General features: G+C 32.8%; 1 protein-coding gene across 1 annotated transcript in view; it reads left to right on the forward strand.

The window, feature by feature from the left end:
* Nucleotides 1-26019, forward strand: part of LOC146534751 (GTPase-activating Rap/Ran-GAP domain-like protein 3) — an 88632-nt gene that overhangs the window by 50256 nt on the left and 12357 nt on the right. Inside the window, exons 3-10 of the mRNA XM_085192583.1 lie at nt 3263-3355; nt 3754-3835; nt 16054-16157; nt 17714-17845; nt 19982-20108; nt 21248-21346; nt 21829-21932; nt 25222-25327. Coding sequence (XP_085048709.1) covers nt 3263-3355; nt 3754-3835; nt 16054-16157; nt 17714-17845; nt 19982-20108; nt 21248-21346; nt 21829-21932; nt 25222-25327 — 847 coding nt within the window. The remainder of the gene's footprint in view (nt 1-3262; nt 3356-3753; nt 3836-16053; nt 16158-17713; nt 17846-19981; nt 20109-21247; nt 21347-21828; nt 21933-25221; nt 25328-26019) is intronic.

Here is a 26019-nt window from a genome sequence, read left to right on the forward strand (position 1 = left end):
GGGCAGAATTCTAGAAAACCATGAAACATGTGTTCAATTAAATACTTTTAAAAATCTAAATTTAAAATTTTATAAAAATCGCCGATTGCCGACTTAAAATTTTTTTCATACAAACTTTTAACCCCTATTTCACCTCTTTAGGGTTAAAATTTTTCTAAATCCCTTCTTAGTGGATGTCCAGATTACGAAAGTAAACATCTGTCCAAATTTCACGTTTCTACGCACAGCGGTTACGGCTGTGCCTCTTACCTCAGTCAGTGAAGACAAGTCCTTTTATATATATATATAGATTATTTATACATTCATACGACGCAAATAAATCTTAATTCTCTTTGACCTCAAATAAAGTTAATCGACTGTATATAGATCTGTTTTGAATTAATCGAAGTGTGAAATTAAATATAAACGTTAAATTTGAATACTTTGAAAAACAACTTTGATATTTAATTTATGTTATCAAGCCTTTGAAACGCATTAATTAGGTGATGTTAGAATGCTACAATAATAACTAATAATTTTCGAATTTAAAAAATTACATTTTGACATCATACAAATATATACAAGTCATTCTCATTTCATCCTTTTAAGAGCACTTGTTTACTTATTACGAGTAGAAAACTAAAAATGGACTTTCACGTTTCCTCTATGGAAAATGACAAAGCTTCTAAGCTACATCTCATATTTTACGCTTATATGCTTAGTATTTCTATAAATTCAGATATAGTGTATACTTGCCACCTTATGAAAGAATATTACTTGGTAAATTTCTTGTGTGGAGTCTCCCATACACTACTTTTACTCATTCAAATGTGAAAGTATAGTCAAAAGCTAACGTCTTATTTTAATTTCATATAAAATACTGATATAAGCACGATAGGTACAAAAATATTTTGTTTAAATAACAAAAATATTCTTACTAGCAATCCGCTTGCGGCTTCGTCCGCTGGAACTACAGGATTATTAATTACGTGGCGAATTTCATGCAAAATGCAGAGAAATCGATGCGTAAATGCGTAAATGCGTATCTTATAATTGCGTTGACTTAAAATTTTTTTCTATGGCAAGGTTTCCATTTTTACCTTGTGAGGTACGGAACCCTAAAATACTAAATCTTAAGCTTACCATTAATACAAAAGTGAAAATTACATCAAAATCGGTTCATATATTTCAGAAATATTAATATTATCATTATTTCTAAGATATAAAATAATTGTTTTGAGGTCAATTAAATTTTTCATCAATATTCATTCAAGGCAGTTACATTTTTTTACAGGAATAAATTCATAATCTATGGTTAATCGCTGACAGTTGACAATGAAGTATTTAACGACAGAAAGTTGTAAAGGTTAATGTTCGATATCTCAAGTATAGTACTCATAAAGATGTCTATCAATGGGTAATACATAGAGTTTACTGCCGTCGTGTGACACTTAACTAAAAGCGATGTTTACATCATTTTGTTTTAACGATGTAACATAAAAGTCCGTCAAGCGTGAGTCGGTCTCCCCACCGAGAATTTCATGATTATAGGTCAACTCAACGTACCTTATGAGAGTTGACAGAGTTAACTTTAAGGTCGTATTTTTTCTATATTTTAATTTCGCAGCAGTAACAAAAGAGGAATAAATGCTCATATCTGTTGTGTCGTCGACTTAGAAATTTATCTTTTTCTGTACTTTAAACGACCATTTACTCTTTTATCTACTATTTTATATTATTTATTTACTATATTAATTTCAGCTTGACAGCTGGACAATATACAGACAGACAAGCAACCTAGCCAGAGCGATGAAAGGATTTTTCCCCCCGGAATAGAAATTCGAACTCTTCATTTAGTTTTTAGTTCAGAGACGCTGTTCCTCTGCGCTATGATGTCAATATTAAACTTGTAAATGTAGGAAGCATAAAAATTTTAAAATATAGAATTAAATGATACATTTACATACGTAACTGTGACCTTTCCTATACATATTATCGATTTTAAATTAAACATATGAATAAATACCAAATCAGTTGAATGACCAATTAGTACATTGCTTTGATGTTCATTTCTTATCTGTATTTCGATTAAGAAAATTGGAATCGCATTCAGAGATGACCAGAAAGTTGCCAACGAAATCACCAAGAAATTTTAGAGATAATTATCTCCACTTCCACGAAGCTCAAGTTTTCCTCCTTGACTTTATATTAGTCAAATAGCACGTGATGAAGAATATCTTTATTGTAAGAATTTAATTCACTCAACCTTTATATTTTAGTGCAGTTTTGAAAGTTGCAACCACTGAACTATTTCTATTGACCCGATAATAATTCTTTAAAATATTTCACTTATTTTTTCCACCCTTAATTATTTTTCCCATTTCCTTATAATTTATAGTACAACAACTCAGATATTGTTGACATTAACTTATATAAATGACATAAATAAATACTTACTTCTAACAGCTCAAGCAAATAAAACATCTTTCCAATATTACGGAGGCAAATTGGATTTCATTTCAGGAAATGAGATCTGGTAACAAGCTCAATTTTGACAAGCACAAACTTAAGCGTAGATTACTCACGACTTACCTAAAGTGTACGGTAGGTTCCTTATGTAGGTAATTGGTTTTTAAAAGGCACCGTATCTTTTAAATATCATCTAATAAGATGCGTAATATGTTCTAAGAAATATGACATATTGTTATGCTTATTTATATATTCTCTTAGTAAGAGATTTTCTACTTTTATTATTTCTTAATGTCAAATAATAATTAACGTACGAGATAAATTTAAATAAGAGGAAATTGACGATGTCAGGATCCAATTTAGATATATTTGTAATACAAAACTCAGGTTATATAGATTGTCTTACCCACCACCCCCCAGTCAATTGGCCACCATGGAGTTATGTCTTGTTTAAATATTCTAATAAAAGTGTTCTAACAAATTTGATTTTTCTAGTAAATTTATATTATGTTATAATTTTTTCACTATATTCTGTGTTAATATTGTATACATTTTTATATAATTATCTTATTTTTACATTTATGTCATACTTTAAAAGATAAAAGACAAAAAAAATGATTGTCGTATACCTACCATACATTAAAATTCGAATTTAACAATTGTTTGGTTATAATTTCTAAAACATTTTTTATTATGTATATGTCCTACATACCTATATTAGGTACTTATAATTCATGGAGAGAATACTCTTTTATCAATAGATCGACCACCATATATTTTTTCCTCTAAAGCATTCTCATTTATCTTATTTTAGCTATCAGCATCAAGCGAGGTCGGTGGCGCAGCGGACACAGTGGTACGCCGCTATCGCCTTGAAAATGGAAACTCCCTTGGTGAAAAGGACGAGGTAAGGAACTCGTGACAGAAGCTCGTATATCGAGTTAAAATAAATTTATGTAGGTATAGAATTTAACATATTCACATCATCTTAATTACAATGTAAAACGATCTTCTATCATTCTGTGATTGGAAGAGAAAAGAACACTTAAAGAGAGAAAAATTTACACTTAACGAAGAAAATATTTAATTTGCTCGCGCTGTGGTAAAAATACATTAAACTATTTTTAAATGAAAAAGTTCATATACATAATTATTTCATAAATAAACCTCAAGTAATAAATTTAAACTATCACTGTTAATTATAACTTTTATGTAAAGTAAATTTAATAAATTTTAGAAAAAATCTAAAATTTTTTTACAAGGACTTTTCCAAAACAAAAATAAAAAAAATAAAATCCCTTACAGCTGTTCGGGCCACCCAGCGCACCAGTACTTGAAAACCCAGAATTCCAAACACGATGGTACTTCAAATATTTCCTCGGCAAAAGTAAGTCTGCATTAGTTTTGTATTTTTTTTAACCGTATCCTAAAACTCAAGAACAGTATCATGTAAATAACATATGTTTTTATAAAAAAATGTCTTTAAAAATATAACTTTAACAGTTAGAGCCTACCATTAAAGGTTAACGAAAAATCTAAACAGTTTTTATTACGAGGCATTTTCATAGAATATAAAGACAATCAATGAGCTTTTAAAAAATATTTTAATCTAAATAAATGTTATCGAAAAGAGATTTAAAGAAAGATGCTTACAAACATCAACTAATATTGCTATATAATTTATGTCATACTTTAACTTATCTTTAATTATTGTAAATACGTCCTATTACCATTATTAGCGAAATATAGTTTGATATTATTTTCAAATTTCATACATTTCAAAATAATCTCTTTATACCAGAAAGATGGTAGCTAAGTGCAATACCGTGTAAGCAATCCTTGTTGAATTCAATAAATATTAAAAAGGGTATGACAAGTGTAGGCATATCTGAAATTGTTATATTTTTGTTTTTTTACTCGCACCCTGTACAGGTTAGGCAGAGGGAACCTGGGACTATTTAGACACTTCCCTATTTCCCGACAAATGCTGGAGTGATTGTGTGTTGAGTAGCGGCACTTAACGTCGCGCTTTGCCTCGACATCAGAGCAAAGAAATGAAAATATTTAATATTAAATTCCCTCCTCGATTCACACCACCGACTGGTCTGAACCACACAAATTATTATATGTGAACTTTATACATAGAGATCTAATAGAAGGGCTTAAATAACTTAGGAAATAACAACAAAAAATCTTGATTTCTCTCTCCCGTTTAAACAAAGTAAATATACTTAAGACATGAAGATCAATTATTCTCTCCTTCACCCAGTGAAACATATTTGGTTGAAATCAATATTGGTCGGTTTACCACACCTGACAACTAACATAGGCATATATTTGATATATTATAAAGACGACTAATGTTTCTATATAATAAATATCTAATGTAAATATTTCCTTTGCCCGTAAAATTAGAAACCTGAATAATCACACAGCCAATTCACTAAAAAAAAGTAGCTGTATAGACCAAGAAAATAAATTATTTCTTCGCTCTGCCACTAAAAGCCCGGCGATAAGTTCCGCCACTCAATATGTAATGCCTCGAAAATGTCTAAACACTAAACAGTAGGTTCCCTCCACCTAGCCTGCTGTATGCGGGATACAGCGTGAAGCTAATATGATGTTTATTTCACGCATTTTCCCGCATTATTATTTCCCGCACTCGGAAAAATGAATTACTATCTATTCAAATTTTCATTTCTTCGCTCTGGTACAAAGGTGCAACGTTGATTGCCACTGAACCCGCAATGTCCCCTGAAAATTCGGCAGAAAGTAGGGAACGGAGTGTTTTAACACTTGTTTCCCTGCCTACCCTGCTATGTGCGGGATACCGCAATCAATTCCTTGTCTACATGACTATAAATAAAAGCAGGTCTTGCAATAAAGAAAGTGCATGTTTTATTCAATAATATAATATCTACATTAAAATGGAATGCCGAACTTGAGTAATTGATGATACTCTATAATTGTTGTTTTATTAAATGATTGGACACAGATTCATTTATTAAATAAATTATTCCCATCAATCTGAAACGTCCCGCAGTGACTGTAAACGCAACGGTTGTGGGTTCGATTCCCATGCAGGGAATTAATTATTATTTATTAATATGTTCATTGCGTGTGCCTGAAAAAATTAAAAGACTTTTTTTCTCTTCTAATATTCCAAAATTCTCAAACAACTATACTAAGTATTTCTTCTACTAGCATAGTTTTATGAGCAAATATAATAAAGCTACCCTTATTTTTTTCTCAGCTTCACGCTGTATCTCGCATACAGCAGGGGTAAGCAGAGGGAACCTAATGTTACGACACTACGTTCTTCATTTTCCGCCGAATTCTGGAGGCATTGCGTGTTAAGTGGCAGAAATAAACGCCGCGCTATTACTACTGCTATTTAGTTTTTTGTAACTTGTTTGTAGTTATACCGTATATATAAAATGGAATCAATTTTAATTAAATAAATTAATTACTAAATTAAATTTTCGGCATAAGTATAAATTCAGAGAGTAATAAAACAAAGACTCGTTTCTAATGAATAGATTGTTAACTCATCGTAGTCTAACTCGATTTTCGAAGTATTTTAATATTGAAATATGGATGTCTCTTGAGATTCTATTCAAAGCTTTTATTTCATATATTAGATTTCATTACATACTAAATATATAAGCCTAGTCGTGGCAAAATGGCACAAGCGTGTGACTGTAAAGGACGACAAGTTGTGGGTTCGATTCTCACTCGAGGAAATTTAATATTTTTATATCTTCTATCTGGTGTCCAGGCAAAACCCAAGCTTTAGAATTCGGCAGAAAGCGGGAAGCGGGGTGTTTTACCATTAGGTTTCCTTTGCCTACCCTGTTATATGCGGGATACAGCGTGAAGCTGAAAAAAAAGTAAATAGATACATTTATATATATAAAATCGAAAGGTCACTCACTCATGACGAAACCTCAGAAACTACATGTGCTAGGAATCTCAAATTTTGCTTAGGAGTTACTTATAGGACGTAGGTGCTCGCTAAGACGGGAATTTGTAATATTCGACTTCTAAGAGTTTGTTTTTGGGGTTGAAAGTTTGTATGAAACTTCGTTACTACAAATGCCAGGAGTCTCAAATTTTGCATAGACGTCACTAGGACGTAGTCATGGAGACAGAAATTAATAATAACATAGTTCACCGCGAGCGGGCCGCTAGTATTAAATATTTATTAATATCTTATTTAATGACTAGCGGACGCGCGCAGCTTCGCTTGCGTAATTAGGGGTGAATTCTAATAAACCACGAAACATGTCTTCAATGAAATATTTTTAAGAGTCTAAATTTCAAATTTTATAAAAATCGGTGGCGATTTAAAGATTTTTCCATACAAACTTTCAACCCCTTATATGCACTCTTAGGGGAAGAATTCTAAAAAACCATGAAACATGTGTTCAATTAAATACTTTTAAGAGTCTGAATTTCAAATTTTATAAAAATTGGTGCCTATTTAAAAAAAAATCTATACAAACTTTCAACCCCTTATTTGCACCCTTAGGGGGAGAATTATAGAAAACGATGAAACACGTGTTCAATTAAATACTTTTAAAAATCTAAATTTCAAATTTTATAAAAATCAGTGCGATTTAATTTTTTTTCCATACAAACTTTGAACCCCTATTTCACCCCTTTAGGGTAAAAATTTTTCAAAATCCCTTCTTAGTGGATGTCCAGATTAAGAAAGTAAACATCTGACCAAATTCCACGTTTCTACCATCAGCCGTTATGGCTGTGCGTGCGTCTTACCTCAGTCAGTGAGGACAAGTCCTTTTATATATATAGATTAATTTAATATCAAGTCAGCCGTAAATCTGTATGGTACTTACAGAAAATGCTTACAATGTTTTGAGTTATTGTATTGACATATGAATTTCGGATAATATTCTTTTTTATGTCGACACCGACAACTGTCAGGGCCAGAAAGGTCTGCGGAAATCACATTTTGCGAACGACAACAGAAATATAGCTACGTAATTCTAATATTCATATTATATATGCTATATATGTTGAAATTTGTCTTTTCCGTGGATTCATTGTCCACGGTGACTGTCGGTTGTGCTACGAATAGACTACGATAGAAATTTCACCATAAATGTCAGACATTAATGTCAGTAATAGTCAAACCTGCTCGAAATGTTTTCTATTACACTAGACACTTGGACACTTAGTGTACCTTAGTGTCGTAGTCTATTCGTACCTTTAATGACGCTTATGTTTTAAGCTAAGTTTAAGTTCATCTTTGACTAATTAAAGCTGGTGCTTTGTAAGCAGAAATAATTAGAATAGGATGGTTCCTATTAAGATTGGCTGGACTCTGAAGTAGTAAGTAGTAATTAGAGTTCTAGTTTTAGTTTATAACTTCATAGTATTCTGCTTGTGATTTTATCAACAAATCCCACAAAATTTTCAATGTCCAACTTCCCGAATTTGACCTTTCGTGTAAGAGGATTAGAGTGGACTCATTGCAAAGTTTGAGTATTCCTGAAGGGGAACTTGTCGACGAGAACAGCTGACATGCTTTTTTCGAACAATCTCTTTACACAAATCGCTGGGGAGGCTTTCGAAATAAAAGGCAACGTTTTATATATAAAAGCATTGATTTAGAAATGTGATTCACTGTAAATAAAATATTTTACTTTCCATCCTTTCATACCTTCACGCTCTATCCCGCATGTAGTAGGGTAGGCAGAGGTAACTTAGTGTCAAGACACTCCATTTCTGTTCTATTTGAAACGTGTTTAGTGGCAAAACTCAACGCTACGCTTCATCTCGACACCAGAGCAAAGAAACAAAAATAATAAATAATTCATTTTTATTTTCCATCGAACCCACAACCGGTCGCGTTTAGATTTGTACGCTCGTGCCCCTTCGTTACTACCTACTCGTTTCGATATTTTATACTTTCGAGGAACTAATTTCAGCTACAATAAAGATATAATATAACAATACTGGAAAATGTTAATATATATAACGTTAGCTAACTGCTGCGTTCTTAAGATGTTTTTATCTAGAATCTAGATATTAAAAATGCCTCATACCTCCGTACTACGGACTAAGCATACGATATTAATTTCTATATACATTCGATGATTCAAAAAATATATATGAAAAATATATACGTTGTATATAAAGATTATTATAGAGAAAAAAATAGAAGTGAGACTTCATTTTGAGATTTTTGATTATTTTAAAAATTAATATAAAAAAATACTATTACGTCAAATATTTTTACTTATAAACTTTATTCAAAACAAAAAATTCGATCGGAAAGCGGAAAGCGAAGTGTCTTAACTCTAGGTTCTTACTACCTATACACAGTACAGATGAAATTAGGAACTATTACGCATTGTTCCTTTTTAAAGTAAAAAACTAAAATATTTTTTTATGATATTAAAACAGTTTAATCATATTGTAAGCATTATCATTGTACACTTTACAAAAACTATGTAATTGTAAAACATTATTTAACGTGACAATAATAATTATAAAAAACATATATATAAATCACTATTTCACGAGTGAATTTCGAAATTTAATAATTAATCCATTAAAATATACCTACCTATTCTATATTAAATACGAATTCCATAGTATTATATGCAAGATATTTCCTCGAAAATTCAAGCTTATTACAATTTATCTCGTCGTTCCCGTTGACAGTTCCTTGCCGACGCTCGTTGTGTTTGCTTCCATTTCTCTACGTCACGAAGAATTATTAAATGTAGGGAAATATATATGTATAAATAACATAAATACTTTCTTTTATACCTTTATATTTAAAGAGGCTAGTCGTGCTGCAGGGGCTTGTAAAGGCAACTGGTTGTAGGTTCTATTCTCACTCGAGGAAATTAAATAGTTGTTTAAATTTATATTTTCATTTCTTCATTCGAGGCAAAACGCGTTGAATTCCGCCCCTCAACAAGCAATGCCCCCAGAATTCGGCGGAAAATGGGGAATGGAGTGTCTCAACACTAGCCCTCTGCCTACCCAACTGTATGCTGGATACAGAGTGAAACTGATTTAATTTTAATCTTTTTTAATTTTAATTTATACCATACAAGACTTTTCACTTACCAGAGGGATTAAGGCATCACCATATTTCCCGATAGTTTAATGGGAAACTTAGTGGATTAGCATATTAGACTTAAGAGATTATCAGGATGAGTTAGATAAGACAAGCAATTCATTTAGTACAGGTTTTGCTTGATATATAATTCATTATTGATTTATGTAAAAGCATATTTTGTTATCTTTAAACAATAAGTAAAAATATCAACTTCTCATAACGAAATAAAGGAAATTATTAAAAAATATAACTGTAATATGAAAATTGAACGAGACCCTATTTCATTTTTTCACCCGACGACATTCTCAGTCCATGACCTAGATTTTGGTCTTTTGCTATAAATCAATTTCAAGCACCTAGGAACCCTAAGGGTCATATTTATGCTTTAAATGTCACGAAATTAGCATCTCAAATATATTTAGGTCTCACTAATTTAAATTATTTCATTACTATTAATTAGTTCGGCTTTAACATAGTAAAATATTTATTAATATATTTAAGCTAAATTTTTTTTCAGCTTCACGCTGTATGCCACATGTAGCAAAGTAGGCAGAGGGAGCCTAGTGTTGAGGCACTCCACCCCCCATTTTCCGATAATTCTTCGCTCTGGTATCCCTTAATACCAGAGCGAAGAAATAAACAACTCTTTACGTACTCGTAAAGTAATTAATAAAAGTACTAAATTAGCACAAGTATAATCATTTCTTAAGCATTTCCTTACAAACATATAAGAAACACTACAATGTTATGTAAAGGTTTTTTATAAAAAATTTAATCTTTCAAAGCTTTGATCGAACGAAGCTGAAATATTTCCTTTCAATTATGTTTGAAACGGCAGCTTCGACCTTTATATAAGGGTTCTTGCTTGAGTTGTAAATAAGATTTTGGTTGAGATATTATATTACATAAAGGCGTTTGGAAATTGTAAACAAATCAGCTTAACGCTATATTCCGTATATAGCAGGGGAGGCAGAAAGAACATAATGCTAAGACACTCTCCGTCTAATGTTAATACAATAGAAAAATGATTTAACGTAAGAAGAATATACAATAAAAAGTAGGTACCTGCTTATAACATTTTATTTTCATTAATTTTGACAGCATTAAAATTAATATCCATACCTATATTATAAATTTTAAAGTAACTCTGTCTGTCTGTCTGTCTTTTACGCAATCAGGGCTAAACCGCTAATTTAATTGTGATAAAATACTCATATAGAGATACTTGAGGGTCTCGGGATGAACATAGGATACTTTTTTTTCTCATATTTGTAATATTTTCGATATATATCAATATATTAAAATAATTAATTTGACATGCAATTTATTCCGCGATGTTAATAACAATCGTTGCTACGGCTTGCAAAGTTTGTTGTTTTAAGAAAACGTCACCCAAAGTGAGTTTGCTTAATGCATACATGGCGCGCGCTGATATAGATTTGTATACATTAACAAAAATTAGATCATTTCTATAATTTGATATTCATCCTTATGAAAAAAAATATAATAGTCATTTTTGGCATTTCATCTTGATGGAAATTATAGTTTACTGTACAACACTCTAATAAATAATTAAGATGTCACTGATTCCAAATGACCTAGCCTACGAGTGGTATAGTATGAGTATGACCGACGCGAACGGGCAGATGTCTTTGATGATTTTGTAAATTTTTATATATTTTCGAATTAATATTATTTTTTATGTAATTATTTGCTGCTTATAATTAATTTATCTCAGTTCGGTTATCTATACCGATGTTATACTCTTAAAATATCGTAATTTTAATCATTTGGGATTTTATTTAATACTGTTACCTGTACCGCAAAAATTCATAATTATTTAATATACAAAAATGTTTAGTACGCGCGCACCGCAAACTTTAGGTACTTTTTCTAATATTAAGAATTTCCTTTAGTTACTTTTACTTCTTTTGTTTGTTCATTTCGGTTACTCAGATATTTTTTCTAATAATAAATCTCCACTTATTATTATTTTTTAACTTATTTTAATTATTTTGGCTTATATTTTCGCGGGCGTAGCCGCGTCCGGGCCCACTAGTTATATAATATATCGTAATATTATTACATTTATGATACTGGCGTACCAATAAATAACTGGCTAAACATGCTTACCGTCACTGCATGCCTGTGTCCCTTTTGGGGGAGATACTCGTATACATAAATTACCGAATCAGTGGTAAATCACTGTATTTCCTTGTTTTGTTAACGTTTTTCTTATATATAAATACATTATATTAATATATTTCATTTCCTCGAATGAAAATATTAAATGAAATATTTAATAATTTTCATTTGTTCTACAGTATGTTTGCTTGTACCACAAAAAAAATCAAAGAACCTTTCCTTCTTTCATTATAGAATACTATTAATCACTTTGACGCGAAATGAACAATAAAAAGAAACAAAGGAAAACTAGTTTGGAAATCAGCACTTAACAAAGCTGAAAGCTCATTTAGTACGCGGAATGTAGCGTTAGATACATTTACCTAATCGACAAATATCTTACTTATTGTACATATTTTATAAATAATTCAAAAATATATTTCTAATAACTACTTTATTTAAAAAAAAAACAGCTTCACGCAGTATCCCGCACACTGGAGAGTAGGCAGAGAAAACCTAGTGTTACGATACTCCGTTCCCCACTTTTCGCCCAATTTTTCGAAGCATTATTATATTGCCGTATTGCCAAAACGAAGAAATGAAAATATTAGTAAATAAAAAAGTAAAAAAAAAAAATTAAGTTAAACGGTTTTATATTGCAGATAAATGTACTAAAAGCTAAAAAATAATTTCATGGAAATTATGATTACTAAAATAAAATCGTGGGGACACTTGCTACTTACCACTAGGTGGGTGAAGTCTCTTGCCATGTCTTTCGATTGTAGATATTGGACGTGCCCCACGATTTTATTTTAGTAATCATAATTTCCATGAAATTATTTTTTAGCTTTTAGTACATTTATCCGCAATATAAAACCGTTTAACTTAAATTTTTTTTTACTTTTTTGTTATTAAGTTTTTAGTTTTTATTTCTCATGCTATTCAATTCGTTGAGTGCCTCATTATTGCAAGGTTAATGGAGAATGTTACGATCGACCCCCCCAGAGGTCCAATAGAGGGGCAAGGCTATGTACAACAAGATGTGCCTGAATCTTGAGGGGAAAACGCTAACGACATATCATTTTTATCCACCCTAATGCCATACAGTTCTCGGCGCGCTTTTACCTTTTACCTTAACTTGGGTGGTGTACCCCTAGCGACGTCTCATTTTTAGCCACCCTATAGCCACACAGTCCTCGGCAGGATACCAGATCTTGACTTAGGTGGGAGATTCATATTGTAATTTTGTATAGTATTATACTTACCAAGCCCTTTATTTTGATACCCATATTGATGGGATTAAAAACTACATTATCCGCCATCATCAGCAGTGGCCATCTTTGATTTTGATTTTGTATAGTGCACTGAATGGAGAATAATCACTAATTTTAAATTCTAGCTCATCGTATTGTCTTTTAAAAATAAAAAATACTTGTGAAAGAATTATTTTGATACGTCTATTAGTTTTTGAGATATTGTCCTTTAAAGTAAGCGCACGACGCGAGATTCCATCTGGCCGTAACCGACTCGCGTGACGTCACAGGTCTTGCAAAACTCGCTCGCTCAGTTCGTCTTCGTTCACTCGCAGTTCGCGCTCTTTTTTAGCTGGCGTTCCACCACAAATTTAGTTTCGTTTAATAAATAATATATAGATCTATTTTTAAAATCTTTTTTTTTTCACATACATAATGTAATAGTGAGCATTGTATTTTAAGATATTGAAGTTTTGATAGTACTTTGTCAAAAAAACAGTTCTATTCTGCTCGGTTTCATGGCGTGTTGTACCAAAATCTTTAGCTTTGATTATTTTTATTGTAGTATCGATACTAGAAAGCTTGAATTTTTTCCAACAACACTTGGCTTCGCTTGGGCGTTACCACAAACTTAATCAGTACTTTAATGCAGAGACTACTCAGAACTTTGATGGAGGCATACAGGAAAAAAAGAAGAGCTCTGCATTAGATTTGCGGCCTTTTTAGATTTGCAGAAGGCCTTTAACTGTGTGCCTCGTCAATGTCTTTGGAGGGCATTGCGATCGAAAGGGATCCCTGAGGCCATCAGAGATATGTACCACGATCCCGCTTTGCGATTCGCGATGGTTAGGACTGCTGTTGGCGACACCAAACCCTTTAGACACACTACAGTAGGGGGTTCACCAAGGCTCGGCTTTCAGTTCGTTCTTATTTATTGTAGTGTACTGTTACGGCTCACATCCAGGACCAACCTCCATGGCTGATGATGTATGCCGATGACATTAAACTCATTGAAGAGAAGCAACTAATGCTGGAGGCATAATAACGGCGGTCTTAAACAAAATGTGTCGAAGACCGAATACATAGCCTGAGGGAGCCCGGACTCGAGCACTGTCCTTAAAGGTCCTGAGCCAGCCGTTAAGTTGGAAAAGTTTCAAGTACCTTGGATCCGTTATGCACGAGTCTGGAGGCAACGATCACGATGTCCATGGCTGGATAAACGCTGCCTGGGCCAAATGGTGGGAGGTTATTGGTGTGATCTGCGACCACAGAATACCACCCAAGCTCAACGGGCTGATATATAAGAGCATCATCTGACTGGTTCTATTATACGGCAGCGAATGTTGGCCAGTACTATCTCGGCACGCTGAGGAGCTTCACGTCACGGAAATGAAAATGCTGAGGTCTGACGCATTCGAGGTAGTCTTGGGATCCATGACGTAGCGGATAAGCTCCAAGAGCGTGGCCTAAGATGGTATGGCAACGTTGCGCGCCGGCGTAGGAACTATGTCGGATGCAAGTTCCTTGCTATGTCTGTCCTGTCCCTGGAGCTAGACCTCCGAACGCCCAAGAATGCGGTGTTTGGATGTCGTGATGCAGGAACCACTCAGGACGTTATAGACCGTATAAAGTGGAGTAGGTTAAGCAGAAAGGCAGAACCTGGCAACATACGCCGGGATTAATGCCAAGAAAAAGAAGACTTGGTTGCAGTTGTTGAAGACTCGTCGCTTCGACGATGTAGCCCATTATAAATGCCATGGTATGTTTACAATCACCTCTGCTGGCGGCACAATCTTCGCAGATTACGTATAAACTTATTGCTTCTTTTCATTGCATTCTAAGCTGCAATAATATAGTTTAATATATGCGCGGTGTTCTGCTGTAATCTATATTTGGCAATACATACATAAGCTACTCTTTTAACTTATACGTACGCAATAGCACGCAATAGTACGCATCATGACCATAACTCTCTTGCCGATCTTCAATAATCACAATAAAAATAATATTCAGATATACATATATAAAAATATTAAAAATCTACATTAAAAAAAATTGTGCATGCTCAACTTACTGCATGAATTTAGTTATATTATTATTATATTATTTTCACTTATAAAACAATCTTACTACTTTGAACTTAAATAAAAAGTTTGTTACTTTTAACGCGTTACCTACAATATGAAACTAGTTAGGTTGGGTTACATTACAGTTTAAAATAAATAATTTCAAATAAAATAACGTAAGCTAGTTATTATCTATACCCCAAACAGACATAATATTACTAGTTAGACAACAAAACTTACCTTCGCATTTTTACTCCTCGCATTTCTGCGGCGACGAAATCACTATTTTCCGATAAATAATCGGCAACCATAAATCCATCTATTACAGGTAGGTTATCCGATTAACCTTTTTCGAATCCTTCATCCATTTTATTGTATTAACACTAAACACAAGCGAGTAACAAACAAACAAAGTACTGCGCGAGATCTCCTATCACCGTTGGCGACTAGTGAGTTCTGCCAGACCTGTGACGTCACCGCCGGCCGCGGGACTGTTAGCGGCATTTGAAATTTTTGCAAACTTCAAATGCCTGTAAAATCATAACTACTTGGTTATTTTTAATGAAACAAAAACTAGTGTATTTGTATACGTAAAAACTTTACTGTAACGAACTTTGAAGCATTATTTCATACCTATTACCATTCCTCATTCTACTTGACAAGCCCTTTCATTTGATACCCATATTGATGGGATTGAAAAAAACTAAGTGGTCCGCCATCTTGTAGCGGCGGCCATCTTGGATTCACAATAATATTGAATATGGATAATTGTATTGTCACCAGAATCAAAAGCGTATACCAAATTTCAGATCAATCGGTTAACGGGAAGAGGGTTAAATTTCAATTACTAAATTTGACCCAAACAAATATACAAATAAATAAACAAACGGGGTGAGCTAAAGAAAACTGTTTAATAAAAATAATTCATTCTCTCGAGTGGGGATCGAATCCACCATCGTCACATCCATGTACTCCTTATAACTTAAGATATATTCAACATAATAAGATTCAACTTCATTCAAATATTTTCTTATAATAATATTTTCACATATTTTCTATGCAGTGCACCAAAATTACATTGGAGTGGACGGGGCAAGGGAACCGTATCTTCTCAGCGTGGTGCAAGAGAGCGCAGGACTTTTACGAGCTATTCTCTTTAATAAAATGGTAAGGGCTTCCGTATAGACTAATCCTTCTTTTCCCTTTGTGTCACATACAAATTTTACTCTATGCGAAATATACTGAATATTTGAGTATAATAGTAATTAGAAATACATATTATAGTGGTTTTTTTTTCATGGAAGTTAGATAAAACAAGTGCTTATTTTATTTTTTTTTAGCTTTGAAGAGAATTTTAGTTTGTCAGTATAAAAGAGAATGAATATAAATTATAAAATTTTATAAAAAATATTTTTGTAAAATAGTTTTATGAGCATATACACAAAACGGAATTTATGGAGATAAAATACCCTAATAATTTATAAAATTACTTCATAATAAAAAAATCTTACAAACACTGTTTAAATATAAGTAGTTTATTAATAAACCTTTAAACCCTTCAAGAATACCCAACATTGTCACGTCATTAACGCCTACATCGCTATCGCATCCATCTATAGCATCCATAAAAATTAAAAATATAATCTTTTCTCAATGAATTATTTTTGTTCAACAGAAAATAGAACTATCTTAACTTAAAAATATACTGTATATGCTATCAAGTTTTATTTTTAAACTTCAGCATTCAATAATAAAAATATAAATATATTCTTAAAATATAACGTATTGAAATGTATTTAAAGTAAATATTTTAAACATATGCAATATTTAATTTAAATTAATATATTTTTAGTAAACATTAACTTCATTTTACGATCCGTCGCTTATAATTCAATTATCGAGTGCACTGGTACTGGCACAAAATATGTATTTATTTCATACTGGAATAAAAGAGACTATTCAATTTTTCACCTTACATCATGGGCAGAGAGAACTAGTGATACGATACTCCGTTCCTCATTAAATATAATTATCTTGAGTTTCAATTTATATTTAACTGATTTAATACATTTCATTACATTTATTTATCTTTTAATATTGTAATTGTCGTCGTTTTAATCCCATAACAAATATCATACCCATTTCTTGATTATATTTCAGTCTGAATAAAAATATTGCCGTCTACGTCGCTCTACTTTACACTTGGGATCTCCGTGTTCGTTGTTAGGAAATGGAAAATGATATTCGGACTAAAAATAAATACGTGTTCTTGTTAAATGTAGCACGTGTTTATTTGTATTAGTTTTTTGTCTCCCCGGAATTTCCAGGGTGGCCACTAGCCAGAGATAAATTTGAGATGCATAATTCTAAAATTTGAAAAAAGTCAGCTTCACGCTGTATCCCGCACACAGCAGAGTTGGCAGAGGGAATCGAGTGTTAAGACACTCCGTTCCTCGGAGAGTGGCGGAACTCAACACCGCGGTTTGCGTTGACACCAGAGCGAAGAAATGAAAATATATATTTAAATAAATATTTAATTTCCTCGAGTGGGGATCGAACCCACAACCAGTCAATTTTGAAGCATACTTTGTGTCCCTGCGCCATGACTGGCTATTCTGTTTTTCTGTTCTGACTGTGTTCCGACCGATTCTTTCTTCAATTAATTACAAATATAAAGAATCAATGAAAGATAATAACAAAATATGTTTTTTTTTTTTGAAAAGGGGGCTCATAAGATATACCTGCCAGCGAGTGCGTGGAGCGGTGGTGGTGGACAAGCTCCAACGAGGCCTACACTGAAACAGATACTAGCCCAGTTCACTTCCATCGACAGGATCGACAAAATGCCAAGGGAGGTAAGACAAAATATTTTTTGCCATCAAAAGATAGTTAGTTAGTTAGTATGACTGTAAATGAAGGTTGTGTGTTCAATTTCCAAGTATCAAGGCAAACAAAGCGTAGAGTTCGAAGCGTAGAGGGAACCTAGTGGTGTCTTACTAGGTTCCATCTGTCTACCTTGCTATATGCTAAATATGTATATGTTGCAATAATATACGTCGCAACCAATACCGTAGTCGCTACGAGGTACGCGCTTTCTCTACAGAGACGTGTCTTGTTCGTAGCACCCGTAGACTTGCAAATAGTATTCATGCCAACTCTTCATATAAGTGCAATGCATAGATATCTATTATCAATATTTTATATAAAATAAAATGATATTTATTTTGAATAAATAATAATTTACTTTTTTATTTTTTTTTACAATTACATGTATTTTAGAATATATATACTTACATATTTTGTTTTAGTTATATAAATGGGAATTTATTGGAACCAAAGATATTAACTTTTCAAATTCAAACCCAGTGGTACTTTAAGTAATTTATCATATAAAATCCCTGTCCAAAAACATCAGACCAGTGCCAACTTTAAAGTTGGCAATGTCTCCTGTCACAGGACCTAAAGCTTCCTCTCCTCTACATTTGGGATTTGGGATGAAACTCACATTATGAATTGTGAAAATATGGAAATATTGTACCTTTAACATATTCTGTCTTCAGTTGACTAACATAATTAAAATGGGCATTAATACAATAGAAATATTTTTTAACAAAAACAATTGACTTCAAAAAGTAAATAAACTATGCAAATTTAATATTACTTGTATTATTTGGATGGTATTGTTAAACTGTACCAATTTGAAATGTCACATGGCAAGCACTAGCTTTTAAGTAAAAAAGTTCTTAGGTAACAAACATTAAACAAATACAGTGAAAATGAGAATCTCTTCTCACAGAAGTCATTTAATGAATCTAATGTTATTAATATTATTATTAATAGGAGCTTAGAAAGAGGTTTATCTATAGTTCCACGTTACACGTTATCTACCAACAATTTTTTCAAAGTAAGCTATGCGCTATTAATAGCGAAAACGCCATAGATCGCTCGGATAAGAGAAATCGATCAATATAATAGTTACGTCTAGAATTTCAACACGAATAGCATTGAAATGTTGAAATGTTGTACTAGAAACACGTATTGTAACTGATTGAAAAATAACAGAAAAATTCAATACACTTTTAAAACTAGTCCACGAATGCATTTGACAGTCAACGTTCTTACGTAATAAACGTATGTTATTAACAAAATATATGAAAATTTGAGGCCAGTAATGGCACAGAGACACAATCGTGTGAGTGTACGAGATGGATTGTGGGTTCAATTCCCATTTGCCTCGAGGAAATTAAATATCTCATATTTTTATTTTTTGCTCTAATGTCGAGTCGCAATGCCTCTAGAATTCAAAATCAAATATTATTCCCTACAATACGTTTATAGCGATATCTTACCTATACGAATTTATGGAATTAAATAGAATTCTACGGCCAACACTTTTAGAATATAGACTCGAGAATGATTCAACCATTAGATATGAATCGCGACAACGGACAAATCAAGGCTAAGAAAATTCTATATCTTTTTTATAAATTTACTAGCGGCCCGCTCGCGGCTTCGCCTGCGTGAGCTACGTTATTATTAATTTCTGTCTCCATGAGTACCTACTTCCTATAATTGATGTCCATGCAAAATTTGAGACTCCTAGTATTTGTAGTAACGAAGTTTCATACAAACTTTCAACCCCAAAAATAACCCCTTAGAAGTCAAATATTGCAAATTCCCGTCTTAGCGAGCACCTCCGTCCTATAAGTAACTTCCATGCAAAATTTGAGATTCCTAGCACATGTAGTTTCTGAGATTTTGTGATGAGTGAGTGACCTTTCGATTTTATATATATAGATATGTAGCTTTGCTTCACGCTGTATCCCGCAATAGCAGGAAAGGCAGAGGGGATCTAGTGTTGTGACACTCCGCTGTGTTGTATCCGAGCGGCTTTTCGAGTTGAGTTGCAGAATTCAACACCAGGCTTGGTGCCAGAGCGATGTAGTTGTATGAAATGTAAGTATGCATTTATATATAATATATTTTTTTAGATTACCTGTCCAGAATTACAAAAGGATGTTTTGCTGCTTGAAGAACAAGAGGGCTCCGTGAATTTCAAAATAGGTGTTATGATAATGAAGCCTGGTCAGAAGACGGACGACGAAATGCTCTCTAACGGTAAAATATATTCTATGGATATAAAAATATTTTTTTATATCTGCTGTGCTATTAATATTTTTAACACTTGTTTACAATTGACTTGTCAAATGCTATCAAATCGATGAAAAATATTTAAAACTGTAAATACTCATATAATTTATATATTATACGAGTATTTCAGTTTTATTTCTTACTAGCGGACGCGCGCAGCTTCGCTTGCGTATTTAAGGGTGAATTCTAATAACCCATGAAACATGTGTTCAATGAAATACTTTTAAGAGTCTAAATTTCAAATTTTATAAAAATCGGTGGCGATTTAAAGATTTTTCCATATAAACTTTCAACCCTTTATTTGCACCCTTAGGGGGTGAATTCTATAAAACCATGAAACATGTGTTTAATTATATACGTTTAAGAGTCTGAATTTCTAATTTTATAAAAATTGGTGACGATTTAAAAAAACCTATACAAACTTTCAACCCCTTATTTGCACCCTTTGGGGGAGAATTCTAGAAAACGATGAAACACGTGTTCAATTAAATACTTTTAAAAATCTAAATTTCAAATTTTATAAAAATCGGTGCCCATTTAATTTTTTTTCCATACAAACTTTGAACCCCTATTTCACCCCTTTAGGGTTAAAATTTTTCAAAATCCCTTCTTAGTGGATGTCCAGATTACGAAAGTAAACTTTTGTCCAAATTTCACGTTTCTACCGTCAGCGATTACGGCTGTGCGTGCGTCTTACCTCAGTCAGTGAGGACAAGTCCTTTTATATATATAGATAGATAGATTAGAAAAATAACCTAAATTTGAAAATAAAAGAAAATAAATTATTATATTAGAACCGCTAATCTAACCAAATCTTTTTCTATTCTCAGTTATGTAATATTTTTGATGATAATTTATATGGTAATATCCTAAATTTAAACAAGCGGTATTAAAGTATTACTGCAAAAAAAACAACAGACGAGAATAGCTTTTTCAATTTGTATTATTCGTAAATAACACTTATGGAGCTGTAAAATAATATTTCACGAAATTAGACATGGCAGCCGAATTACTTGCCAAAGATTGATGAAACCACAAAATTATATTAACCTCTTAAGTCAATTTAAAAACTTCTTAGATAAATTAAATAAAACTTTGTGTTCCAGAGAAAGGCAACGAGAAATGGGAGCGATTTATATCACTTTTAGGTGATAAAATTCGATTAAGAGGATGGAACCGATTCCGTGGAGGCCTAGACGTGAAAGGTGAGGTTTTCAAAACTAAATATTAGTCCAATATCGGACGAACGCGGTTCTGATTGTTGATTTTATATTGTAGATATTCTATACGTTTTGAAGGATTTGGCAAATATTTATACAATTCGTCCTCTTTCCCCATTTTCGTTTATTCCTTTTATTTTTGTATTATATTAAATTTGTTATTGAAATTGTTAATAAAATGTTGTTAGATCGGATCACCTAGAAAAAACTTACTTAAGCTTCAGTAGTATTTAAAAAATATTACTCATTGCGCAAATGAAAATATTACATATTTCATTTGCTCGAGGGAGAATCAAACCCACAGCCCGTCGCGTTACCAGTCTTGCCCCTGCGCCATGACAAAAATAAAAATAATTAATTAATTATAAAACCAGTTGAAAGGACTTAAACATTTATAGCTCCTACTTAATTATTGGAATTATTTTGTATTTCAGGAGAAATATATTATTAATAATTGAAATTTTTAGGTGACATGACTGGAAGCCATTCAATATACACTATGCATCAAGGGCATGAAATTATGTTCCACGTGTCTACCATGCTGCCGTTTTCAAAGGACAACAAACAACAGGTTAAATTAGATTAGACTAAAATATACCTTTCAGCTTCACGCTGTATCCCGCACAGTCCCCGTCCGGTAGGCAGGGGGAACCTAGAGTAAGATACTCCATTCCCCACTTTCCACCGAATATTTCCAGGCATTGCATGTTGAGTGGCGAAACTCTATGCCGGGCCTTGGTGCCTAAGCGTATAAATGAAAATATTTCTAAAAAATATGAAAATATTAATAAATAATAATTTGGTTATTTATTTGGGTTCCAATCATTTTGTTCACAAAAAATATAACTATATAAGGAATCAGTATACGCTACAGTTATTGTTAAACGTCAATTTTCACGTATATGTAAATTAAGTGTAAACGTAGCAGCCACTGTTCTAAGCCTATAGAACTCGTCGTAGAACGAAAATATTTTTTAAAACGCCGTCTTTCCCTATTCAATTTATCTTTTTAGCAACTTTTCCGTCAAAATGACGGCCTCTTAACGATAATGAGCTACACTGTACCTAAAGTATTACTACGAATATTACTTACGAAGAAGCCTCGTAAATGACAATTATACTGGGTACCTTTTTATTTACAGGTCGTAGGCCCCTGAATCTTGGAAATTTGTGTTTTGTTCCTTAGGCTATTGTAAATAAGTATAATGAGAAATATTTTGAATAGCTTTATATTTTGGGGCCTGTCGTAATGCAGTGGCATAAGGGTGTGACTTAATGCGATGGTTATGGGTTCGGTCCCCACTCCAAGAAATGAAATATTTATTGAAATTTATATTTTCATTTCTTCGCTCTGGTGTCGAGGCAAAACGCGGCGTTGAGTTCCGCCGCTCAACACGGAATTCCTCGAAAAATTCGGTGAAAAGTGGGGAACGGAGTATCTTAACACCAGGTTCCCTCTAACTGACTACTCTGCTGTTTGCGAGTACATCGTCTCCAAAAAAAGTAATTTTCTAGTATCTATTAATAATAATCACAGGATAAAGAAAAATAAAAATCAGAAATAACACTTGTAATAAAAAAAACCGTTAAGTGCCCTGTTTAGTATTTTCACCCACATCCAGAACGAGGCAAGTTAAAAGCATCAAGTTAGGCGAAGCGGTAAATAGTATATCCGGGGCTGATATAAAATTTTCTTAAAAACCCCGACGGTTAAGGCATGTTATTTAAGAGATCTTTGTCAACATCACTTACTGGTTTCTTTAGGCTTTTATTTTTTTCCTTCTTCCGTTTTGTTAAGAACTTAATTGTTTTGGCTCTTTTATTGCAACCACTTAATTTAAATAAATATTTTTAATCTGTAAGAATAACACATTTAGAATATAATTATTTTTGTTATATATTTCTTAACCCAATTTGATGTAATCTATACTCTATACTATCTATACTAATATAATAAAGCTGAAGAGTTTGTTTGTTTGTTGGTTTGAACGCTAAGATCTCTGGATCTACTGGTCCGATCTACTATGTTTTTGTTTTGTATGAAAGCTGCATTCTTCAGAAGTGCTATAGGCTATATAACATTACATTACACATATAAACCCATATATTTTAAAGTATTTTCTAATTTGACATGCAATTTATTCTGCCATGTTAATAACAACCGTTGCGTCGCTACGCGACCGACCGCGACATTTTGATATTCATCCTTATGATTATTAGATTGAAATTATAGTTAACTGTATAATATTCTAATAAATAATTAAGGAGATGTCACCGATTCGAAATGACCTATCCTTCGGGCGGCATAGTATGAGTATGACCGACGCGAAAATATTCTTATAGTTTAAGCAGGCGTAGCCGCGTCCGGGTCCACTAGTTTTTAATAAAATTTCTTTTTCTTATTATTTTCTAATGTACACATCACTCATTTATGAAAATAAACAACAATAAGGAGATTAACATAAAATTAAAAATATTATTAAAATATTTCGGTAGTCAGTTTAAACTGTAAAGTGCATAATAAATACTTAATACGTATTTGCCCAAAACGTTTCGGTCTATTTAAATGGAATTGCATTATGAGTATACCTGCTGTTACTTACTAGCCCCTATATAATTACATTGAGATTGTATGACCCACACAAGACATAAATAAACTAGAATTAGGATCACGTTTAGCTAATATTTTTATAGTATACGTGCCTAGTATAATTTGATATTTCCTAAGTATATACATGTTAAAGTTGCCGATAGTTTTCCTGTTATACTCGTATAATATATTTTGCTATCTCAATAATATAACTGATTTTAATCTGAATTCATTATCCATAAGTTAGATCTCTCTCTCTCTATAGCTTAAGGAATCTATATGGTTTGAGGCCAGTCATGGCGCAGGGGAACAAGCGTGCGTAAAAGCGACAGGTTGCGAGTTCTATTCGCTCTCGAGAAAAATTCATATTTTAATTTTCATTTTCCTCGCTCTAGTACCAAGGTAAACACGGCATTGGGTTCCACCACTCAACACGCAATGCCTCCAAAATTCGGCGGAAAGTGGGAAACGTAGTGTCCTAACACTAGATTCCCTCTGCCCTGCTATATGCGGGATACAGCGTGAAGCTGAATGTATATTAAACCAAAATTGAACGTCATCTATTCATATTAAACAAGCATGTCACAAATCCACGTTGTGCGAGCATGGTTTTCCTGAGAGGCATTATATGTTCTACTAAAAGCTCTATGTCGATGGCCGCAATACTAGCTATAGTTGTAATTGCTGCTTGTAATGAGCGGTTAAGTTATTAATACAATTATTTACTTTAGAAAATAGTACTAGGTTCATACTTAGGAAGCGCTTGAACCTGTACAGTAAGCCATACGTTCTCGTGAACCTACGTCGACATTCTTTTACTTGTTACATTTTTATGTTGTTAGCATCTCTGTAGGGAAATTTTTACAATATTTCGCTAACCAAAGATAAATACTAAGAGTCATCGTTCGACAAGAGATAATGGGAGCCTAGTGTTAAAACACTCCGTTCGCCACTTTCAAATATAATAATTTACTCTCTCGAGTGGGGATCGAATCCACAACCGTCCTCTCTCACCTCGAACCTCTTTTAACGTAAACTTATGCCCCTGCAGCACAATGATTATGACAACCACGAAGAAAAGAAACGTAGTTATTCAGGATTTTCTGACTCTACTTCTGGATATCACTTAAAATGTAATAGCAAAGCTCAGGTTAGCCCACTCGTACTGCAACTACTGGAATATTAGCTTCAGAAACTATCTCAAGCAACTCGTACCTCTGTTAAGTTTTAGTACGGAATGCTTTAACCACTTTCAATATTGTCAATACAGCTGGAGAGGAAGCGTCACATCGGGAACGACATCGTCAATATTGTATTCACAGAAGACTCCGTTCACAACACCTTCAACCCGCAATGCGTGAAAAGCCATTTTACTCGTATCCTTTTTAAATAAATATTATGTAATATTTTTAATTATATACTTACTTTATGTTTAACGGCTCAATACATAATGTTTCGAGAATTGGGTGACGTGTGGAGAGCGGAGAGTTTTAACACTAGGTTCCCTCTGATTACTCTGCTATATGCGGAATAAGGCGTGAAGCTTTTCTTATTTTTAAAGGAAGGTCGCAGTTAATTACGTCATTCATTTTTCAAATAATATAAACATTATGCAATTAATGACAAAATAGGTGACCCGTACGCTCGTTTGCCTTTCCATAAAAAAGGAACAATAATGAAATATTTGTAGAAAATAAGTAAATTATTAAATAATCTTCTTAATTAAATAAATAAAAATAGTAACAACGTCTAAATATACATTAAATAAAAACCATTATAATAATTTCGTTTAATTATCAAAATAATAGTTGAACACGAAATCTACAAAATGAAATGAAGCTGTATAATTAAAACGGCCATTATTATTCGTGTAAAGCTGGTCTTCATTAAATTTTATCAAAGCTTATTTGAAACTGCATCGCAAATATACTCGTACTAGCTATGTAGAACGCTCGAGCTCGCCAATAGTAAACAGGGATGTAAAATACAAATACCTAGTAATTTTCTCACAATCATTCCAACAAGAGTCTATATGCTATATGCTGAATGAGTGAATGCAATTTGGAAT

The sequence above is a fragment of the Heliconius melpomene genome, chromosome 11, assembly GCF_056956725.1.
Source record: "Heliconius melpomene rosina isolate 202511_hmr_F chromosome 11, ASM5695672v1, whole genome shotgun sequence".
NCBI lineage: Eukaryota > Metazoa > Arthropoda > Insecta > Lepidoptera > Nymphalidae > Heliconius > Heliconius melpomene.